Source organism: Capsicum annuum, chromosome 4 (assembly GCF_002878395.1).
Source record: "Capsicum annuum cultivar UCD-10X-F1 chromosome 4, UCD10Xv1.1, whole genome shotgun sequence".
Lineage (NCBI taxonomy): Eukaryota > Viridiplantae > Streptophyta > Magnoliopsida > Solanales > Solanaceae > Capsicum > Capsicum annuum.
The window spans coordinates 230,872,482-230,892,120 of record NC_061114.1 but is presented as its reverse complement, the minus strand read 5'-3'; the positions used below and the strand labels follow the sequence as shown (position 1 = coordinate 230,892,120).

Here is a 19,639-nt window from a genome sequence, read left to right as displayed (position 1 = left end):
AGGGTGTATTGTACGCACCCTTACCTTGCATTTCTGCCAGAGATTGTTTCCAAGGCTTGAACCCGGGACGTACTGGTCACATGGCAATAACTTCACCAGTTACTTCAAGATATCTAGTGTATGCTAAAATGAACCAACAAGATAATTTACTACATTCTTTAGCCTGTAAGTTAAAATGCAAATTTACTCAATAGAATTACATTTGGTAACCTTAAATAAATCACAAATAACTTCTTGCATATAATATACTCCTATTAACTTACTCTAATGATATAAAAAGTTCATCTTTATATGATTTTGGCTCATTTTTAAACAGAATTAGACATTTGTTTCGACTCGAAAATTATCGTCACAAAGAAAAAAAATGAAAATCATGTTCGTCTTGTTTAGATTTTAATTTTTGCAATTCATTGTATCTTAATTCATCATACACCTTGTTATTTATACGATCACACTCAATATAATTAATTTAACGCAGATAAGAATCGCAAACACAATTGAGTTGAAAATTTTCCTAAAATACTAAATTTATTGTTCATCTATAATTAATTTTCCTAAAATACTAAATTTATTGTTGTTCTAAAGCTAAATTCATCATTTATATAATAGTCAAATTAGGATACCTTTGCAATTAAGTAGAATTAATTTTCTAGTTCGTTTTACTTTTTTTCTAAATATTTTTCTAAAAGAGTGTTTTTCCTTTTCCTTTTTAGGTGAAACGTACAAGCATTAAAGCAATAAACTACAATACCCTTAATGCATGTAAATCTGAAAACCCGAAAATACGCTGCCAGCACGCATGTCAACCACGTGGCAGCATCAGCTACTCTACTTACCAGCCGCTCTACTGTCACTCACTATATACTTGAAGTAAAAAAACCCTAACTTTTCTATCAGCAGCAAAATCGCCCTTTTGATTGTCGGAACCCTACCGGAATCTTTTGTAATTCGTTGCTTTTTGCGTCGTCGGAAGTAGAAATGGCCAGAATTCGCGATGAAGACGGTCTGTTTGAGCTGACAGAGGAGGATTTGAAGAAAGTGGTAAAGGGAGATGACAGCCCTTTTTATCAGATGCACGATACGCTGCCGGACAAACCTCTGGTACTTTTTTTTGTTTTCAATTTCTGTGTGTTTTTTTATATAAAATAAGGTTTTGTGTGTTAGAAAATGTAGGAAGGAGTATGTGTGTGGTGTTTGTTAAGGAATTTGAATCGGATATAGGATTAGGAGGAAATGAGGTTTGTTGCGGTATTATCATTGATTAAAAGGGAAAATGAACTTGTTAGATTCTCGTATGTGTACATGAAGATCGTTTTGCTATGTGTAAGAATGAAGATTGGTATGCGTAGAAATGAATATCGATTTATTAGAAAATATAGGAAGGAGCATATGTGTGATGTTTTCGAAGTAATTTGAATTGGATATCGGATTAGGAGGAAATGAGATTTATTGCGGTATTGGGATTGATTAAAAGGGAAATGAACTTGTTAGATTCTTGTATGTGTAAATGAAGATCGTTTTGCTAAGTGTAAGAATGAAGATTGGTATGTGTAGAAATGAATATCGATGTATTAGAAAACATAGGAAAGAGTATATGTGTGATTTTTTCTAAGGAATTTGAATCGGATATAGGATTTGGAGGAAATGAGATTTGTTGCGGTATTAGGATTGATTAAAAGGGAAATGAACTTGTTAGATTCTCGTATGTGTAAATGAAGATCGTTTTGCTGTGTAAGAATGAAGTTTGGTTTTTTATGCGTAGAAATGAATATATGTGTGATGTTTTCTAAGGAATTTGAATCGGATATAGGATTAGGAGAAAATGAGGTTTGTTGCGGTATTAGGATTGATTAAAAAGGATAATGAACTTGTTAGATTATTGTATGTGTAAATGAAGATAGTTTTGCTAAGTGTAATAATGAAGATTGGTATGCGTAGAAATGAATATCGATGTATTAGAAAACATAGGAAAGAGTATATGTGTGATTTTTTCTAAGGAATTTGAATCGGATATAGGATTAGGAGGAAATGAGGTTTGTTGCAGTATTAGGATTGATTAAAAAGGAAAATGAACTTGTTAGATTCTCGTATGTGTAAATGAAGATCGATTTGTTAAGTGTAAGTGAAGATTGGTCTTTTATGCATAGAAATGAATATTGATGTATTAGAAAATATAGGAAGGAGTATATGTGTGATGTTTTCTAAGGAATTTGAATCGGATATAGGATTAGGAGGAAATGAGATTTGTTGTGGTGTTAGGATTAATTAAAAGGGTAAATGAACTTGTTAGATATCGTATGTGTAAATGAAGATCGATTTGTTATGTATAAGAATGATGATTGGTCTTTTATGCGTAGAAATGAATATCGGTGTCTTCTGTGTAGAAAAAATGAAAGAAGATTGATATCTATAGTGTTAAAAAAAAGTATGAAGATTGATATATTCTTTGTTAATGAAATGGATGGAGATTTTTATCTTCTTTGTTAATGAACTGGATGAAGATTGATATCTTCCCTATGAAAAAAATAGATGAAGACTGATATCTTCCGTGTGAAAAAAATGGAGAAAGTTTGATATCTTCTGTGTAAAAAACATGAATAGCTGTTCTGCGTAGAAATGAAGATTTCTTTTGCATAAAATTGAAGATATTTTACGTGTAAAAATGTAGATCTCTTCTGTGTAAAAATAAATGTTATGTATAAAAATGAAGACGTTTGGTATGTAAAGACATTAAATTTTAAGAAGTTTGTAAAGGTCTAAAAAATCATTTTTCTCATAGCTGTCAAAAATTTATACAATCTGAGACAATTTTAGGATCTACTGATGCATTCTCATTTTTTTTTTGATAGGGATTCAAATTTGATGAATGCCCCGAGGAGTGCATGAGTAACGGCATCTTGCCAATTCTAGTGTCCAAAAAATGTCCTGCCCTTTATAGTATGATAGAGGGCATGGCTGCCGTGGCAATCCAAAAGTTCTTTGGCCCTGATGTATTTATGCTCTTTCTCACTCTCACTTTCTCTCTCTTTCTATATGTATATATGTATCTTGTGTCTTGTATCTTGATCCCCTTCTGATCTTCATTATTGGCTATTGTTGATTGCAGGGAGTGCACCGCCCTATTAAGTCTATTTTTAAGGTAAATGCAGGTGGAGCTGAAAAGCTTACTTACTACATTACATTTTCAATTGAGAACAACGAAGGTGAAGAGCTATTTCAAGCTGAGGTCTATAAAGCCTCCAATGGGAATTTTATTGTTCCCCATTGTAAGCACAAACTCTGAGCCGTTGCTGAATGTACAATTGCATATAATTGCATAAGCAACAATACTCTCTTTAGTTACAATTAGAGCCAGTAGTAAATTATCTATATTGGGTGAAAGAGCACTTGCATTAGTTGCTCTTCTTACTTGTTCTGCGTATTTAAGATATTTCAATGCGTTTGTTCCTTGAATCAGGTACTATATGTCTAGTCTGTTGTCCTGCAATCTATTTGCTTTACCTGCTTTAAGTTTTGCTTGCCGTCCTTTTGACATCTTCACGAATTTGCATGTCTGGCTCCTCTATTGTGTTACTTCAAAAATGAGTTGAATTGTTTGTTCATAAAACCACTGTGAAGATTGGGTCAGTCAAATATCATATTAATGTAAAAGAACACAACTTTGCTGATCACGTGTTTGTGTAGAATTTGATGACCTTATCTGCATGCTATAACTTCTAAATTGCTAATAAGCTAAGCTACCAGCTGTTTTCGTTCATAGTTCAGATGCTTTGCCATTTGCTATAATGCTTAAGCAAGCACCAATTTTTAATGATAAAAACTAGCAGGAAAACAAAAAGATTGACTAGGTCTAAGTTCTCGATCTGCATCTTCACTTTCATTGCCTACTCTTGTTGGAACTACTGCACATATGTGGAATGCATTAGTCAGTCCATTCATGAAATGTTAAGAAGATTATCAATACATAATATGATTGCTTCCAGCGATATATATAATTCATAAGGACCTGTAGTTCATAACGACCTTATACGCCCAACTCGGAGTAGTTAATATTATATTAATATTGAAGAACATGAGCTATTGCTAATTAAAATTAGTTACCTTGTCCCATTGAAATAGTTACTGAGATCTTCACATATACAATATGTTGCTGACATTGACAGATTGATCTTTCGTTATCAACTCTGCCAACTGTAAATTTTGGACAGCATTAAGTGATAGGAAACAATCATTTGTATGTCTGGTATAAGCAAGAGGAGGTATAAATAGTAAGAGCTTTTAACCATGAGTATACATCATCATGGTATTTGATTGTGGTCTTGGTGAAAAGAAGTACTACTTTTTGCGTGTTTTGGTGGTATTTTATTGTGGTCTTGGGCAATTCTATTCTATGTCAAAAAGCGGCTTTATTTTGATTCTTGAATCTTTGCATGCATTTCTAGACTGTGGAGAGTTGAAAAATTGGTTAATTTACTAAAAGTTAAAGCTTTTGTTTGTGGAACTGCTAAAGGCTTAATCTTTTCAAGTATACTGCATATCTTTTTCCTTCTTTTTGTTTGAGGCTCTCGGGACTTAATGCTTTGGAATGCATGACTACATTTTTCACCACCATTTGCTATAATCCAGTAGGGGTGGAGGGTAGATCTGCTGTAAAAGATGGATTACTGGAGGGTTCAATAACAAACTAAAGCAGACAAGAGATAAAGCCACTAATGGATTGATCTTTCTGTTGTAGGGTATTCAGTGAAGTCTGCAACACAACACTGATATAGTAAGTGGAAATTGTGTGGTCTTGTCTCAACATATTAGTTGTTGCTATTTTTATTCTATGTTGTGCTTGATTTTTATGATACAATTTAGTTCAAAGTAGAAATTATTTGTCGATTTCAAGAATTTCTAGTACTCTTCAAGTTTTATTCTATTATGTATAATATTGGTATGAGATGAACTTAAATGGAGTGTCGTGGTCAATAACTCTGATATAGCTTCTCAACCCCAACCTGCGTGGAATTGAATAAATGTTGTTTTTCTAGTTTAAAGTTAGTGTGTGGTTAGACTTTTAAAAGTGAAAGGCATTTTAGTATGCCCTACATTTATGTAGGTAACATTAGAGGCTGTGTGGTTGGATTGCCTCCGGCATATGTAATTTAGTGCTTGGGTGGACTTCGTATAAGGAAAAACAATCTCTGCATGGTTCGCAAAACTAGTTTAGTGCACGTGCCTCACACGTAAATCCCCAACGTTTATTGTATCTTTAGAGGTAACATGCTACTGTTACCTTCTCCAAAAAAAAAAAAGGTAATGTCACGACCCGAGCCGAGGCCTTGGCCGCGACGGGCATCCCGAACTACGAAGGCCAGAGAGACCCCTTTATGTTCGCCCACTAGTGATATTGTCCACTCTGGGCCCAGGTCCGCACAGCTTTAAAACTCGTCACTGGGGAGTAAGGCTTGCTTACTTATATATCCAACATCCCTCCTGTGTTTTGTCGATGAGGGACTCCTTATCCTAAGTTGGGGTGTTACATACATCCCCTTATGGACTCAACGTCCTCGCTGAGTTTTCCCCACCGAATGAGATTTGCCTAGACTCAGGACTGAGGTTTGTCCCGCTTTATCGGGATTTGCCTAAACTCAGTTTGAACTCTGGCCCACATCAACAGGGCTGACACAAGAGCAGCTCTGATACCATTATTGCCACGACCCGATCCGGGGCCCTGGCCGCGACGGGCATCCCGAACCACGAAGGCCCAAGAGACCCCCTTATGCCCGCCTAAGTTGCTCGGACTCTTCAAAAATGTCTACGGGTGCGTGTCTGATCCTCCAAAAATAGTGTATTTTTGAAGGATCCGACGTGGGTGCGGCAACGTTTTTGGAGAGTCCGAGCAACTTAGATGCCCGCCCACTGGTGATATTGTCCGCTCTGGGCCCAGGCCTGCACGGCTTTAAATCGCGTCACTAGGGAGGAAGACTTGCTTACTTATATACCCAACATCCCTCCTGTGTTTTGCCGATGTGGAACTCCTTATCGTAAGTTGGGGTGTTGCAGGTAATAAGATGAAGCAACATCCTACAAGTTTAAATTATACTTATAGTGTACATAGGTTAAAATCCATGTTCTTTTGTTAGAGTATTGTTTAGTTGCTAAAACCTGGTTAAATCCAAGGTCTTCACATTGGTAGTGTAATGTTTAGTTTCTAAATCCTGATGGAGAATCCAGTCTTGTGGAGTGCAAACTCATCCGACATCATTTAAAAATCTTAAAGATTTGAAAGAGAATTACAATGTAAATGTTATAATTAAGATAAAAAATGTGCTTGCACTTTTTGTTGCAGTGATACACTAAATTTCTAATTGTGTTTATTTGTATCTCACACTTATAAAAGTCCTAAATAAGAGTTTAAATGTTTTAATGATGTGCTAGAAATTAAAATGTATGTGGTTTTGATCATTAAAAGATATTACGTAACACAAGTTTAATAGTGATCAAATTACAAAACAGTTTCCCTTTTATAATGTGTATTCACAATTGTATTGTTTGTATTCAAGGTAAACAAGGTAAATGTTAACTGATTTTCTTGTTTTAATAAATATAAGGATTTCCTACTAGTCCAAATAAGAAAGATTTATTAGATAAACTTTTAGTTGATTTCAGAGTCCTAAATATTAAGAAATTTATTAAATGACTATGGTACAATATAAACTCTATTTTGGAAGGAGAATAAAGACGAAAGAAATTTCGCTAAGAGACCTTGTACCTTTATATCAAGATATCAACAGAGTTCATTACAACAACATCAACAGCATACCCAGTATATTCCCACAAAGTGGGGTCTGGGGAGGGTAAGCGTACGGAGTCGAAATCAAGAGATTTTATTCATTGTAGAATTATATATGCAGTGTCTTTCACTCCTTACTTAAAAATATATAGGCTTAATTTTAGGTTGACAGCCTTATGATATTAGGAATGCCCATGGGATCTTAAACTTGCAGATAGAAGTTTTAAATTTATACAGTTAATTTAGAGTAGCAAGAAACTGGTAGGATTTTAGATACCTGAAGTATCTGGTTTGTTGTGTTTTTTTTTAAAATGAAAATTCATATTTATTCAATAATTGAAGTTCAATAAAAACGCAATTACATATCTATTCAATAATTTGAGTTCAACAAAAATGCTCTCTAAAGAAAAAACAATTCTCACCCATGTAGGAGTAATAATAACAAATACGCAAGCACATTACTGATCTATGTTTACACCTGAAGACCCACCAGCTTGTTCGTTCTCCTTAATGCGCATTTGAGAAATCACTTTGTCCTGAATCTCCAATTTGTTCTCCAACTCGGAGATTTTAGTTCTCAATCCTTTAATGTCCATGCCTTTCCGCCAACTCATTCTTCGCCATTCAGTGAAATCCTTCTGGCTTTTCCACCGGCTTTCTTGTTCCTCAAGTTGCCGCTTTAGGCCGCTTATTTCCCCTTCCTTCGCTTCTAATTCAATTCTGCGAGTCGCTTCTAACATGTCAATTTTCCTTAGCAATTCATTTACCCCATTCTCTGCCAATTCGTCCTTCGTCATACTTTGCAAATCCTTCTTGCTTTTCCAGTGGCTGTCTAGTTCCTCAAGCATCTTCTTTTGGTGCTCAATTCCCCTTTCTTTCGCTTCTAATTCAACTCTGTGAGTCGCTTCTAACTCTTCAACTTTCATCTTCAACAAATGGTTTTCGCGCTCCAATGAATCTATTTTCTCGATCAGATCATACGCCTTGTTCAGATCAATATCCTCATTCACATCAAATTCCCTGTTCTGGTCCGCCATATTTTAACCTTTGTATTGGATGAGGCTTGACGATGTGAATTGAATTTGGGTTGGTACTAATATTTCTCTGATGATGAATACTAATGAATCTAGTTGTGTTCAATTAAGGAATAATTGAATATGAAAATTTAGTTGATTTTGAGTTCCTAAATAGTAGGAAATAATTAATGATTATTCCTTATTAGGAAAAATCAAATGACTATTTTGTCTTGTGTGAAATCTATTAATATAGAGTAAAAAAGGCGAATAACGTTACATTATATCACTCAGTACAGAACCTTACAAAAGTAACATAACTCTTTCAAGATAAAAACTGTACTCAAAGAGGAAATGATAATGTGTCATTACATTAACAATTGAGGAGCAAAATTAAAGCATTTAATAAAATTTTGCCACTGATATCAAAAGTCAAAGTTGGTAACGCTACACAAGAACACACACTAAACAATAAGATAAAGGAAAAATGAATTATATTATATATGAGCATAATAATGTAATACAACTACTTGGAACAAATTCGCAATACCCTAAATGATTATGGTAAAGGAAAAGCTGACAACCTAAAATTTGTGATACAAGAAAACTAAAAGTCATCTGATTAGAGCAACAACATGATAGTTTTGCCACTAAACATCACAATGGCATTATTCATTTTGGAATCGATAAAAATTTCCTTAATATTGTTCTTTAAGTTGGGCCTTTAATTTTCTTCCTTTTATGTACTTTTGTCTTTTTCTGGTCAAACCAGCTTTGTGAAAAAATTTCCTTAAATTTTTTCTTTATGTTGGTCCTTTAATTTTCTTCCTTTTATGTACCTCCGCTTTTTTCGTTCAAACCAAGCTCTGCTAAAGAAACTCCTTATTTTGTTCTTTATGTTCAGCTCTTAATTTTCTTCCTTTTGTGCACTTCTGCGTTTTCCTGTTCATACCAAGCCGTGAGAAAGAAATTCCTTAATTTTGTTTTTATGTTCAGCTTTTAGTTTTCTTCCTTTTGTGTACTTTTTAATTTTGTTCTTTATGCTCAACTTTTAGTTGTCTTCCTTTCATTTACTTCTGATCTTGTCTTTATGTTCAGGTTTTAATTTTATTCCTTCCATATACTCTTCTAATTTATTTTTTATGTTCAGCTTTTAATTTTCTTCCTTTTATGTACTTCTGCTCTTAACCTTTTAAATGAAGCGGTGAGAAAAAAAATATTTATTTTCAGGGTTTTTTTCATAAATTTTAGGAGTCTTTAATTTATTCACACATATAACTCCCAATTATAGAGGTATACCTCTTACCATATGTTTTCTTATTATAATATTTTTTGGAGTCCTTAATTTTAACGGTTCTACAATATATTTTAGGAGTCAATATGATAAAGATAATTAAATATACCTTATAAAAAAGATAATTAAATAATAAATTGAAGAAAATAGTAAGTGACAATTTTGTCTATTGGCCTTTTTACCGAGGGCAAAAAGTTTAATGAACATTTCTATGGAACTTCACGCTTTTAAAGTAATATATGTATAGATATAGATGTACAGTTCGCTGCTTAAGAAAAAATATTCTCTGCATGCTTATATACATATACATTTTTTTGTTTTGTAATGGTATACTTACATGTACGACTTAGTAATGTTTGTTAGAGTATCTCATAAAATAAATCTTTAGAGTAGCTAATCCCTGGCCCAGAATAGTACTCCCTCCGTTCCAAAATAAATTTCTTTCAGTTTTACCCTTTCATTTAATGAGGTTCTTAAGTACTTCACATTTTTTAGGAGAGTAATTTAAGAATAATGAAAAGGGTAATAGTGGAAAGTAAATTACAATGTATGTTCTAAAAGATTTTTCTTAAGGCGTGTGCCATACCCAACAATTCATTTATTTTGGAATGGAGGGAGTATTATTATTCGTATCCATATAGTATTAATTATTTGCCACATAATAATTCCTATAACATTCTTTTTGAAAATATAATAATACCATGCACTGGATAAACAACCAGTTGCCTTATAATATCTACATAACTAGTAAATGAACCAAGATCCCTAAGTCCTAATTGCAAATATTCAGAGACCCACAAATTTTACTGGTTATAGCAACTTGTCAGCTCCATTTATTCTTTTCTTTAAAAAGATCCCCCAAGTCCTACTTTGCTTTTAATGTTTTGCTGATCCCAACTAATTTTGGGATTGATATGTCGTTGATTGCTTTCTCATGGATTGTACCACAAGTGATGTGCCTCCTGCACTCTTTTTCTTTTCTTGATCAAGCTGTGCCGTTGGTCCTTTTACGTTAGTGATGTTGTTTAATGGTTACTCTGTTAGCAGGTATTTGATGGCCATGGGGTTACAGATGCAGCAGTATCTTTGAGGAACAATAACATCCTCATATTCATGATTGATGAGGAGTCTTGTTTTCCCTGGTGCTTAGAGAAGTCATCTAGGATTGCTTTTTTTGAAAGCTGCCGATGATAGTTCTGTTGACTTGTCCTCTGGCACCACAGCACTAAGGTGTGGAAGGTTAGTAATTCTGTTGTTTCTATGTTGCTTCTCTGAATAATTTTGCGCCTCTTACTGAGAAGTTGATCCCTAAGATATAGTGCCTGCTGATGTATCTTTTACATTCCTAGAGCTGTGTAATGTACTTGCTTAAGGAAAAAAACAAGGATATCAATGCAGATGGTAACATGCCTACCTTAATAAGCTGAATTTCCCTGGTTCCACATTAACTTCTTATGACTAGTTTCCTTACGTTTCTATTCAAACAAGATTTAGTGAATAGTTTTGTCGTGTGATATGATTTGCTTTGCACAACCATGATCGTTGCTAATGCAGGGGATTGTCGTGCTGTGCTGGAGAAACGAGGTAGAGCCATTGAGTTGTCTAAGGAGCACAAACCAAGCAGCAGCACATCTGAAAGATATTGAATAGAAAGACTTGGGGGAGTTATATTTGACGGATACTTGAAAGACTTGAATGGAGTTATAACTATCTATGGCGTGTGACCTGAAAGGTTCTGCTTACCCCTTGAGTGCCGAGCCGGAGTTGCAGGAAACATTGTTGACCGAGGATATGAGTTTCCTAATCATGGGATGTGATGGTCTTTGGGATGTTATGAGCAGCCAATGTGCTGTTACAATGGGCAGGAAAGAACTCATGCTGCATAATGATCCAGAATGATGTTTAATATAACTGCTAAGTGAAACCCTCAAGTGCAACATGTGTGATCTTCTAGGAAGTATACTGGAAAGCAACTCATCATAAGATTCTGGGAAATGGATGGCATACCAGTACACAGCTTCACACACTCGGGGACACATGGCTGTGGCTGTTTCCTCATTGCAATGTTTCACTCACTTAGCTGCTCTTAATTTTTAATAGCATGTATATTGGAATATGTTGCTCCAGCTGCATTTCTCGTGATGTACAGATTCAAGAACTATTTTTAAAGCAACTTGTTTATCGTCCTTCCACTGCTTGCTGGATTATTGCTTTGTCTCGCTTTCATGTTTCAAGTTCGTTGGATGTGGCCATAAAAGAGCTATCTATTTGAGTTATTGGAATTCTTATTACTATGGGTGTAGCGTCTATCTAAGAGTCGCAAGTCTCTAAATTGGTATTGCAAAAACTCATTTTGTGTCGAGATGAGAGTAGTAGGAGGTGGTGTGTGTATATATTATATATTATTGTGACAATCGGGCTCTTGTGATTGTTGGTATGATAATATTGTTTATGATTGTGGTAAGGAGGAGATAGGTTACATACGAGTTATTGGTGGAATGCTAATTAGCGTAGATACATGCTCGTGCTTTACATTTTGTTATAGACAAAACACACTCTTATCTCTTCTTTCTGCTGTCATTAGTCAAGAAGTTAATAAAGGAGTATATTAACTTATCTCTTCTTCTTGCATCACAGTACTTCAATTTAAATTTGGAACATTGACTTGCAAATAGTTTATTGGATCCAGTCAACTTTCATTGATTTTACAGAGCTAAAGAAAATTCAGAACAACTCATATCTTGTTATCCAGATATATAAATCAGTCCGTTTTCGAGCTAGCGTCGCACTAGTAGAAAAGATTATTTTCAATCAAATCTGTGGTTGTTACAATACAATTTTCTTGCTTCTTATCTTATAAAATACTAATTCTTTTAATTAAATTTCTTGTCCATTAAAATATAGAATTAGTTCAAAGCAACTTGAATAGTACTATCATTTAAACTAGTCTAAAATTTGGTGGAAGACTTTTCCAACGATGACTCGACTCAATCCAACAAGCACAAAACTATCAGCAACTAGTATACAAAGGATTAATGCTAATGGCTATTAAATGGGACCATGAGTTCTTGAATACAAAGGATTGTGATGGCCGCAATATTCTTCATTTGGCTGTTGCTGATAAGCAAACTGAGGTATGTCTTTGCTCCTTTAGAAATAAAATTAGACTTGATTCCATCTTCTTATAGTAGTAAACTAACTACTTACCAATATTTGCAGACTGTCAAGTACTTGCTAAAGACCAATCAAATTGGTGTGAATGAAATGGATGCTTATGGAAATACAACATTAGATATTTTAGCAGAGAGTTGTAGGGATATTATGATGGATTTATCCATTGGAGAGTGTCTTAGAGAAGCTGGAGGCATAAGGGCAAAGGATATTATTCCCAAAGACTGGTGTGTATCTTCATCACCGGCATATTTAGGAGAAGATCAGTCGAAAAATCCACCATCACAAGGTGACTGGCTATCCAAGAAGCGCGAGACAATAATGGTGGTTGCCTCACTAACTGCAACCATGGCATTCCAAGCTGGAGTGAACCCTCCAGGAGGTGTTTGGCAAGAAAATGGAACCTCACATAAAGCAGGGGAAGCAGTAATGGCTTATAACCATGCCAGATCGTATCGATACTTTTTTTCGGGCCAACACCATTGCCTTTGTATCTTCTATCAGCACAATCTTGCTGCTGATAAGTGGATTGCCCTTCGGGCGTAGGCTTTTCATGTGGGGTTTGATGGTTATCATGTGGTTGACAGTTACCTCAGGAGCACTCACTTATGGAATATCAATTTACATCCTCACGCCTAAGAAGGACAGTGAACAACTTGGTCACATCATTGAAATTGGAATTGTTGTATGGTGTGGCTTAATGTCACTGCTTCTACTCGGTAACACAATACGCTTGTTGCGCATATGGCACAAAAAAAAAGCATGAAATAAGTTCATCAGCAACACGAAAATTTGTAAATTCAGTTTGTGTCAATGTTTGATATGTAATATTCATTTTTGAATACATAATAGTCTATTGGGATTATAAATCAAGTTAAGTTCTCTTAGGGGTCGTTTGGTAGAGTATATAAGAGCAATGGGGTCGTTCGGTAGTGTGTATAAGAACAATGTGTAATATAGTGTATTAGTAATACTTGTTTTAATTATGTTTTTATTAGTTATGCATGTATTATTTCTTATACATTGTTTGATTTGATTTGATGTATAAGAGTTTTTGTAAAAGGCATAATCCTAATGAAATATGCATAATCCTAATGAAAAATAGCATGTATGTTTTTGAACTTTTTGACTTACATCTGTTAATTTTCTTTAGTATAAGAATATTTAGTGTCATTAGTGTTGGAAAACATTAGGAACAATAGAAAATGTAAACATTATTACCAAAATAAGCCAGTGGCGGATTCAGAATTTGAACTAATCGAAGAGGATTCAGTATTTTTAATCATGTAAAAGTAGTATAAAAATAATATAATTTTTCGTTGAAGGGGTGCGGATGGACCCCTAGAATTAAGGTGGCTCCACCCCGTTTGAGGCGTGCCTATGACATTGTCCTTTAGGATATTTAAAATATGCATTTATTTGTTAGTAAAACTAGGAGTCAGAATCTAACAAATATGGTCTTGTCACTCGCACAACAATTTGCTTACCTCTATTATGAACTGTTGGGTTAGCTGAGATTTGTTTATTTGACCACATACATTACACACGGTGCCTATGCATTGCATTTCTGGCCCAGTGAACTCGCTTATTCTGGTGTTTTATGAAATGGTAAAATGTGGAATAATTAATCAGTTGGATGTCAACTTTCTGAATGGACTTGAACATCATCATTTTCCAATTCAAAATTCAGCTAAAACAGCAAGTACATCAGCAAATAATGACACAAACCATAATATAAATATTGTCCATCGATAAAATTAGTTAACCTCGAGAACAACTTGCGATTCCTGATACATGGTCCAACAAAAAGGACGATAATATAGATGTTGTTCATCGATAAAATTAGTTAACCTCGAGTACAACTTGTGATGCCTGATACATGGTCCAACAAAAAGGAGGGAAGAACATGCATGTTGTATTACGTAAAGATAGCAGAAGATGACATAGGACACGTAAAAAACTGCTTCTACTTCTATCGAAATAATCTGCTTTCCTGGTTTAAGAGAGGGACAATCTTCTTTCTTTACCCTATCAACCAGTCAGGATATAAAACAATTGATCAAGTCAAAGTTCTCGGTCTGTATCTTCGTCCTCTTCATGTACTGCCTTATTGGAACCGCTGCACAAATGTAGACAGTTATTAATCACTGTCTATGTGAAATGCTTAGAAGATTTCTAACACATAACATGACGGAGTAGTTATGGGAACACATGTACTATAGCCAAAACTAGTTACCTTGTCCCGTTGCAATACTTGCTTAGATCTTCACATAATACCTTGGTTACATCTCCAACTTTGACAGATCCTTTCTTTATCAGTTCTGCTAACTGTTAATTTTGGGACAACGTTAGTGTTATAGGCAATAGTCATCACTAGTTTGGTATGGAGGATACAGTGGCTTACAACAGTGAATAAATGACATTGTAGTAGGAAAATAATCTTACCTCATCTTCAGTTTGCTCGAGTAACCTGTCGGCATAAACACATTGTTAAAGTGTGTTATGTTTAGAGTAGAATCAGAACTGAAATAGAAATTTCACTGTGGTATGAGGTGTAAGCGGTTTCTCTCTTACCTTCCACAGAAGGATGACATAGCTTTTGAATGTGCTCGAGCTTCTTGCTTATCTATCGAGGAATGCAAAAAAGGCAAAACCTTAATATTGAAGATATCTGTTTAACTTTAATCCATAATTACCATATATGACTACTGAGAAAATCACATAATTAGTGTCCATGACAACTGTTCCCTGTTCTCAGTGCACTCATTAAATGGGAATTCGTGTACTGGTTGAAAAATAAGAAATGGTTAGGGTCTAGCTTCCTCTCGCTCGCTCAAATTATACATGTTGTTAACATCAAGGTTCAATTCCTGACATTGTAATAGGTGTTCATTTCTGTCCACATATGTGAGGTACATGTCCAATGGGCATAACTCTACTAGCTTGCTCTTGGCACAAAGCTCACCTAACAGTTCGCCTTATCAAGTCTATCTCAGTCATATCCTTAAAGAACTCAACTTTTGATATCCCAAAGTATTACTTTGGAAGCAGATAGGTCATGAAGGCCTAGCTGAGGGGTTTGACAGAAAGCAAGGTAGTGGACCTTTGAGGAAATTTATATTTCAAATCTCAATATTAACAACATTAGCAGTACCGTTAGAAAAATGAATAAATTATATCATTACTTTAGAAAAAGAAGATACTAAAAAGAATGACTAAGTTGAGTGTCCAAGCAGACATACTAGTCTTGAGATTGTCCCAGTCATCTACTTTGATCCAAGTTTTTGTGTTTGAATCCACCTAGCAAGCAAAAGAGAAAAGCATTAGCATTAAAGAAACATTTCACTCTAGTTATTGCAACAGTGAGATGTACAAAGGTTTTACTTGTTCCAAAGTTTAGCTTTGATTCAAATGTGTATTAATATAGTTCCTAGCGTTATGTTAAAAAATAACATATAGCAAGGAGATAATTAGCAAGACTTCAAGGAAAGGCTACCTTCTCCAGTGTATAATCTTGCATCTTTTCACAGAGGCCGTCTAAGAGTTCAACAACTCTCAGCTCACTGACTCTGCTTGAAGACATAAATTAAAAAAAGTTACTAAAATCATAGAATATAGACTTTAATATGCATGTCAACAACAGAAGAAAAAGATTGTGCAACTGCACGTCAGCAATAGGGGATTCCAGCACTCCACAAATGGTTATTCCCAGCAGCACAAGGAGTCTAGTCACCGGGGCAGGAGGTATTTGGAATGAGACAAGAAAGGAAGAAGGAGCGGAGGTAAAGAGAAGAGGAAAGACACCAAATACAACCACAACAACATACCCAGTGTATTCCCACAAAGTGGGGTAGGAAAGAAACCAATGACGTTGAATAATATAGAATAGTGAGAAGCAAATGTGAAAAGAAAGGGACTGTCAGACCCTTTAATTTGAATCAAAGGACAGAGAGGAAGGATATGCATGAGCTAGCACTTGATTTTAGAATATAATAGAAGGAAAAAACGTGACTGTAGTTCTTAAGGACGAAGCTGGTACCGCACCATACTATCTATCCTGCCCAACCCACTTAATTTCTGGAACTCATAATATTAACTACTTACTGAAAACATCCAAAGATTGTGTTGAAACTTGAGACCACTCGTCTGTTACGTTTATTCTCTTAAAACAATGGTGATGCTAACTTTTTGTTAAAATAACAAACATCTACTGAGAGCAAGATTTAGATAATATTTTCTATACTAGTCTTTCTAAATAGAAAGGGGAACAAAGGTATAAACATTATGCAAGTACATTTTCTAGGAAACGATTACCCTTAGAAGGAGTGGATATGGTATGAACAAATAACGAAATCCTTTATAGAAATATGCCACTGATGTGAATAAAGCCAAAGCAGCAACCACGTCACTACACAAAAGCAGATAAATCTATAATCATGTTCAAACAGGAAGAATGTATCTATAATATAGCTTCGTGACTTCGTCAAGTCAAAAACCCCAATATTTTTTAATTATTTAACCTGAAAGTTCATACGATCTAGAGAAATGAGTTTGAACTATGACCTAGATCAGTTCTTAAATGCAACTAGGTAATAGATTTAGAGGCTGTAACAAATAGAAAAAGAATAAAGCAATTGGGAACTGATGTAAGCAAAGACCTCATCAATCAATAAGGTTATCAAATATTTGACCTGTAATCAATAAGTTTCCCTTCACGCTGACCTTTAGAATCCAGGCGATGTCTCATGTCTAAATGGTTTCTTGGCTTTTCCTGTAAAATACACACATATTAGCCCGGGAAATGTGAGTGAAAATCTCAAAGAAGAAACATGAAACTATACTACTTTAAATAAGTGAAAATATGAAAGACAACTTGAACTGAAGATCTTTTACTTCTCATGTATTGTCCTAGTTATCAATTATTTTAGCACTTTGATTTTTTAGTCTTAAAATTAAAAACTCTATAAAACTATTGATACCACTATTAACTATAGCCTCTTTCTCAATGAGTTCGCTGTGTAGGTAACCCTGCATTTTGATTCTCCCATCTTTAGTAGAAGCTTGCTTATAGTAAACTGTAGTTTCAAAAACCAAACTATATGATTGGTCACAGTAGCCAAAAAATTGAGGATATCAGTGCATGTGACATTTTTATTAACAACTTCTCGTCTCAAAAGTGAATCAAGTTTGAACTTGGCACAACTTAACCAGTTTCACTTCACCATGTATAAATCAAAGGCTTATACATACATATAAGCTAGTGATACAAGGATGGAGTAGTTCAAACATTTCAAAATGGAGAGCAACATATCATCTGTCTTCCAAAAAACATCAAATCTTGACTAGCAAAATTTGAGGCATTTCCATCTCCTTGTTAGGAGTAAATGTAATTCTCAATTCAGGTCATAACTCGATACAAAATTTTAAATCATGGTAGAAGAAGCTAAGATCTCCATTAGATATAGAGTCAAATAGAATCATGGTAGATAGTTAGAAAGATCTATTTTTCTTCCTCTTTATTTTCCAGATAGTTGAGCTATGACAAATTTGTACAAGGTAAATACACAATAAAAGCGAGAAAGATCAACGAAGCAACATGATTTTCTTACTTTCAACAGTCCATGCTCTAGCTCCTCCTGAAAATCAAAAAAACAAATGAATCAGATCCAAATAAGGTGCATGTAAAGCATATATAAATTCTCGCCTTCACATTACTTCTCATCCCCCTCATTTTCCTAATTTAAAAACTTGATCTTTATCATAGTCATTGTCTTCCTAACAAGTGGAGTTGCATTATTTTGCTGTAGCTACATTTCTTTTCATTCTCCGAAAATGCCTTGACATTGTCTCGATAGTATTTGTCATGGCTCCTTCACTCCTGTTGATTCTACTTTTTCTCAACCTGATAAGGTCTGCATACACTCTATACTCCTTGGACTCTGCTCGCGAGATTACACTCATCATACAACAATAAATGAGCTACTTGTCAATCTCAAACTAGTCGAAATCAACGACACAAATCCTCCCCATTAAAATCATTTGCATTTAACCAAATTCTAAACATTCTCTAAACTAAATCATCACAAATAATATAAATCACACTAAACCTATCCACATTAGCTTAAGATAAGCAAAGAGAATGTTAAAATACTTACAGCAATAGCGGAGCAAGAAGAACATTTATCATCTATACAAAACGCAGCAGGTAATACAACTAACAAAGCAATAGCAACAACATCTCATATACAGCTGAATCGCCATTTTACCGGTTTGTCCTTAATTCGCCATTTTCTTTCTCCAAAAATGCCTCGACATAGCTCTCTATAGTATTTTTTTCATCACTTCTTCTTTACAGTAGATATGCTCTACCCTCCTCAGACTCCACTCGTGTAATCACACAGTATATGTTATTATTCTTCTATGATCTTCCTAACGACATACAGTCATATACATCAGCAAAATCAACTACTTCTCAATCTCAAACTAGTCGAAATTCTCTCCATCAAATTCCTAAAAATCATTAGTATTCAACCAAATTTTAAACCTTCTCTAAAACAAATGAGATAAATCACACTAAACCTACCCACATTAGCTTAAAATAAGCAAAGAGAATGTTAAAAAACTTACAGCAATAGCGGAGCAAGCAGAACATTTATCATCGATGCAAAAAGCAGCTGGTAATACAAATAAAAAAGCAACTGCAACAATTGAAATAGATCTCCTATGTAGCTGAATCGCCATTTTACCGATTTGTCCTCCTTCCTGAAAAATTCTGCCGGTGCCGGAATCTGCAGAAGCGCTATGTAGAACGAACTATTTGAATGAGAACGGAGAGACACGTCATCGCCCGGCATAGGTGTCGTTATCCAATCAGAATTCGCCACGTTTGAGTTTGTTTATTTGAGTTACCACGTCGGATGAACCCGTTGAAAATAAAACGACTACCTATCTATATTATTATCAAAAGTTGTCTATTTCATGTTCTTTCCCATTTCTCTCTATCTTTCTTTTCCTTTTTTTGTTTTAATAAGGAAAAATTACAAAGACGATTTGATGCATTAAATTAAAGCTTTTATTATGGGTGATGTTTTGAAAAGCATTAAATTATAAAAAATTTATTATGTATAAGACTGTTTATACAACTTGTACTCGTGATCTCTTGATCACATGGTAGCGTATTCATTTTGAGGCATTGGATAGTTTTGGAAAATTGGTTCACGGTTATGGATTTTTATTTCAATATGTTGCGACTTGCGAAAGTCACAAGTGTTGAGGAGATTGTTATTAGAAAGTTTTAAATATGCTATTAGTAATGGATTGAAGAATATGAAGATTTATGTGACTCTAAGTATATACTATTGACATGTTTCAAAAATGAGTTGT

General features: G+C 34.6%; 1 protein-coding gene and 1 non-coding gene across 2 annotated transcripts; one reads left to right on the top strand and one right to left on the bottom strand.

Moving 5' to 3' along the window:
* The first annotated feature begins 35 nt into the window (after positions 1-35).
* LOC107866779 lies at positions 36-13,387 on the top strand. Its single transcript, XR_007054799.1, has 7 exons — positions 36-165; positions 714-1,101; positions 2,850-2,990; positions 3,107-4,771; positions 10,133-10,324; positions 10,640-12,219; positions 12,305-13,387. It is a non-coding gene; the product is annotated as an uncharacterized LOC107866779 (transcript).
* A 599-nt stretch (positions 13,388-13,986) lies between these two features.
* Positions 13,987-19,246, bottom strand: LOC107866780 (protein seele). Its single transcript, XM_016712755.2, has 9 exons — positions 18,884-19,246; positions 17,866-17,892; positions 16,948-17,027; positions 15,753-15,825; positions 15,499-15,556; positions 14,831-14,882; positions 14,702-14,726; positions 14,493-14,584; positions 13,987-14,375 (listed from the first exon to the last, which is right to left on the bottom strand). Exons 1-9 carry the CDS (start codon positions 18,995-18,997, stop codon positions 14,321-14,323), a joined length of 576 nt encoding a protein of 191 aa, XP_016568241.1. The 5' UTR covers positions 18,998-19,246; the 3' UTR covers positions 13,987-14,320.
* Positions 19,247-19,639: the final 393 nt, after the last annotated feature.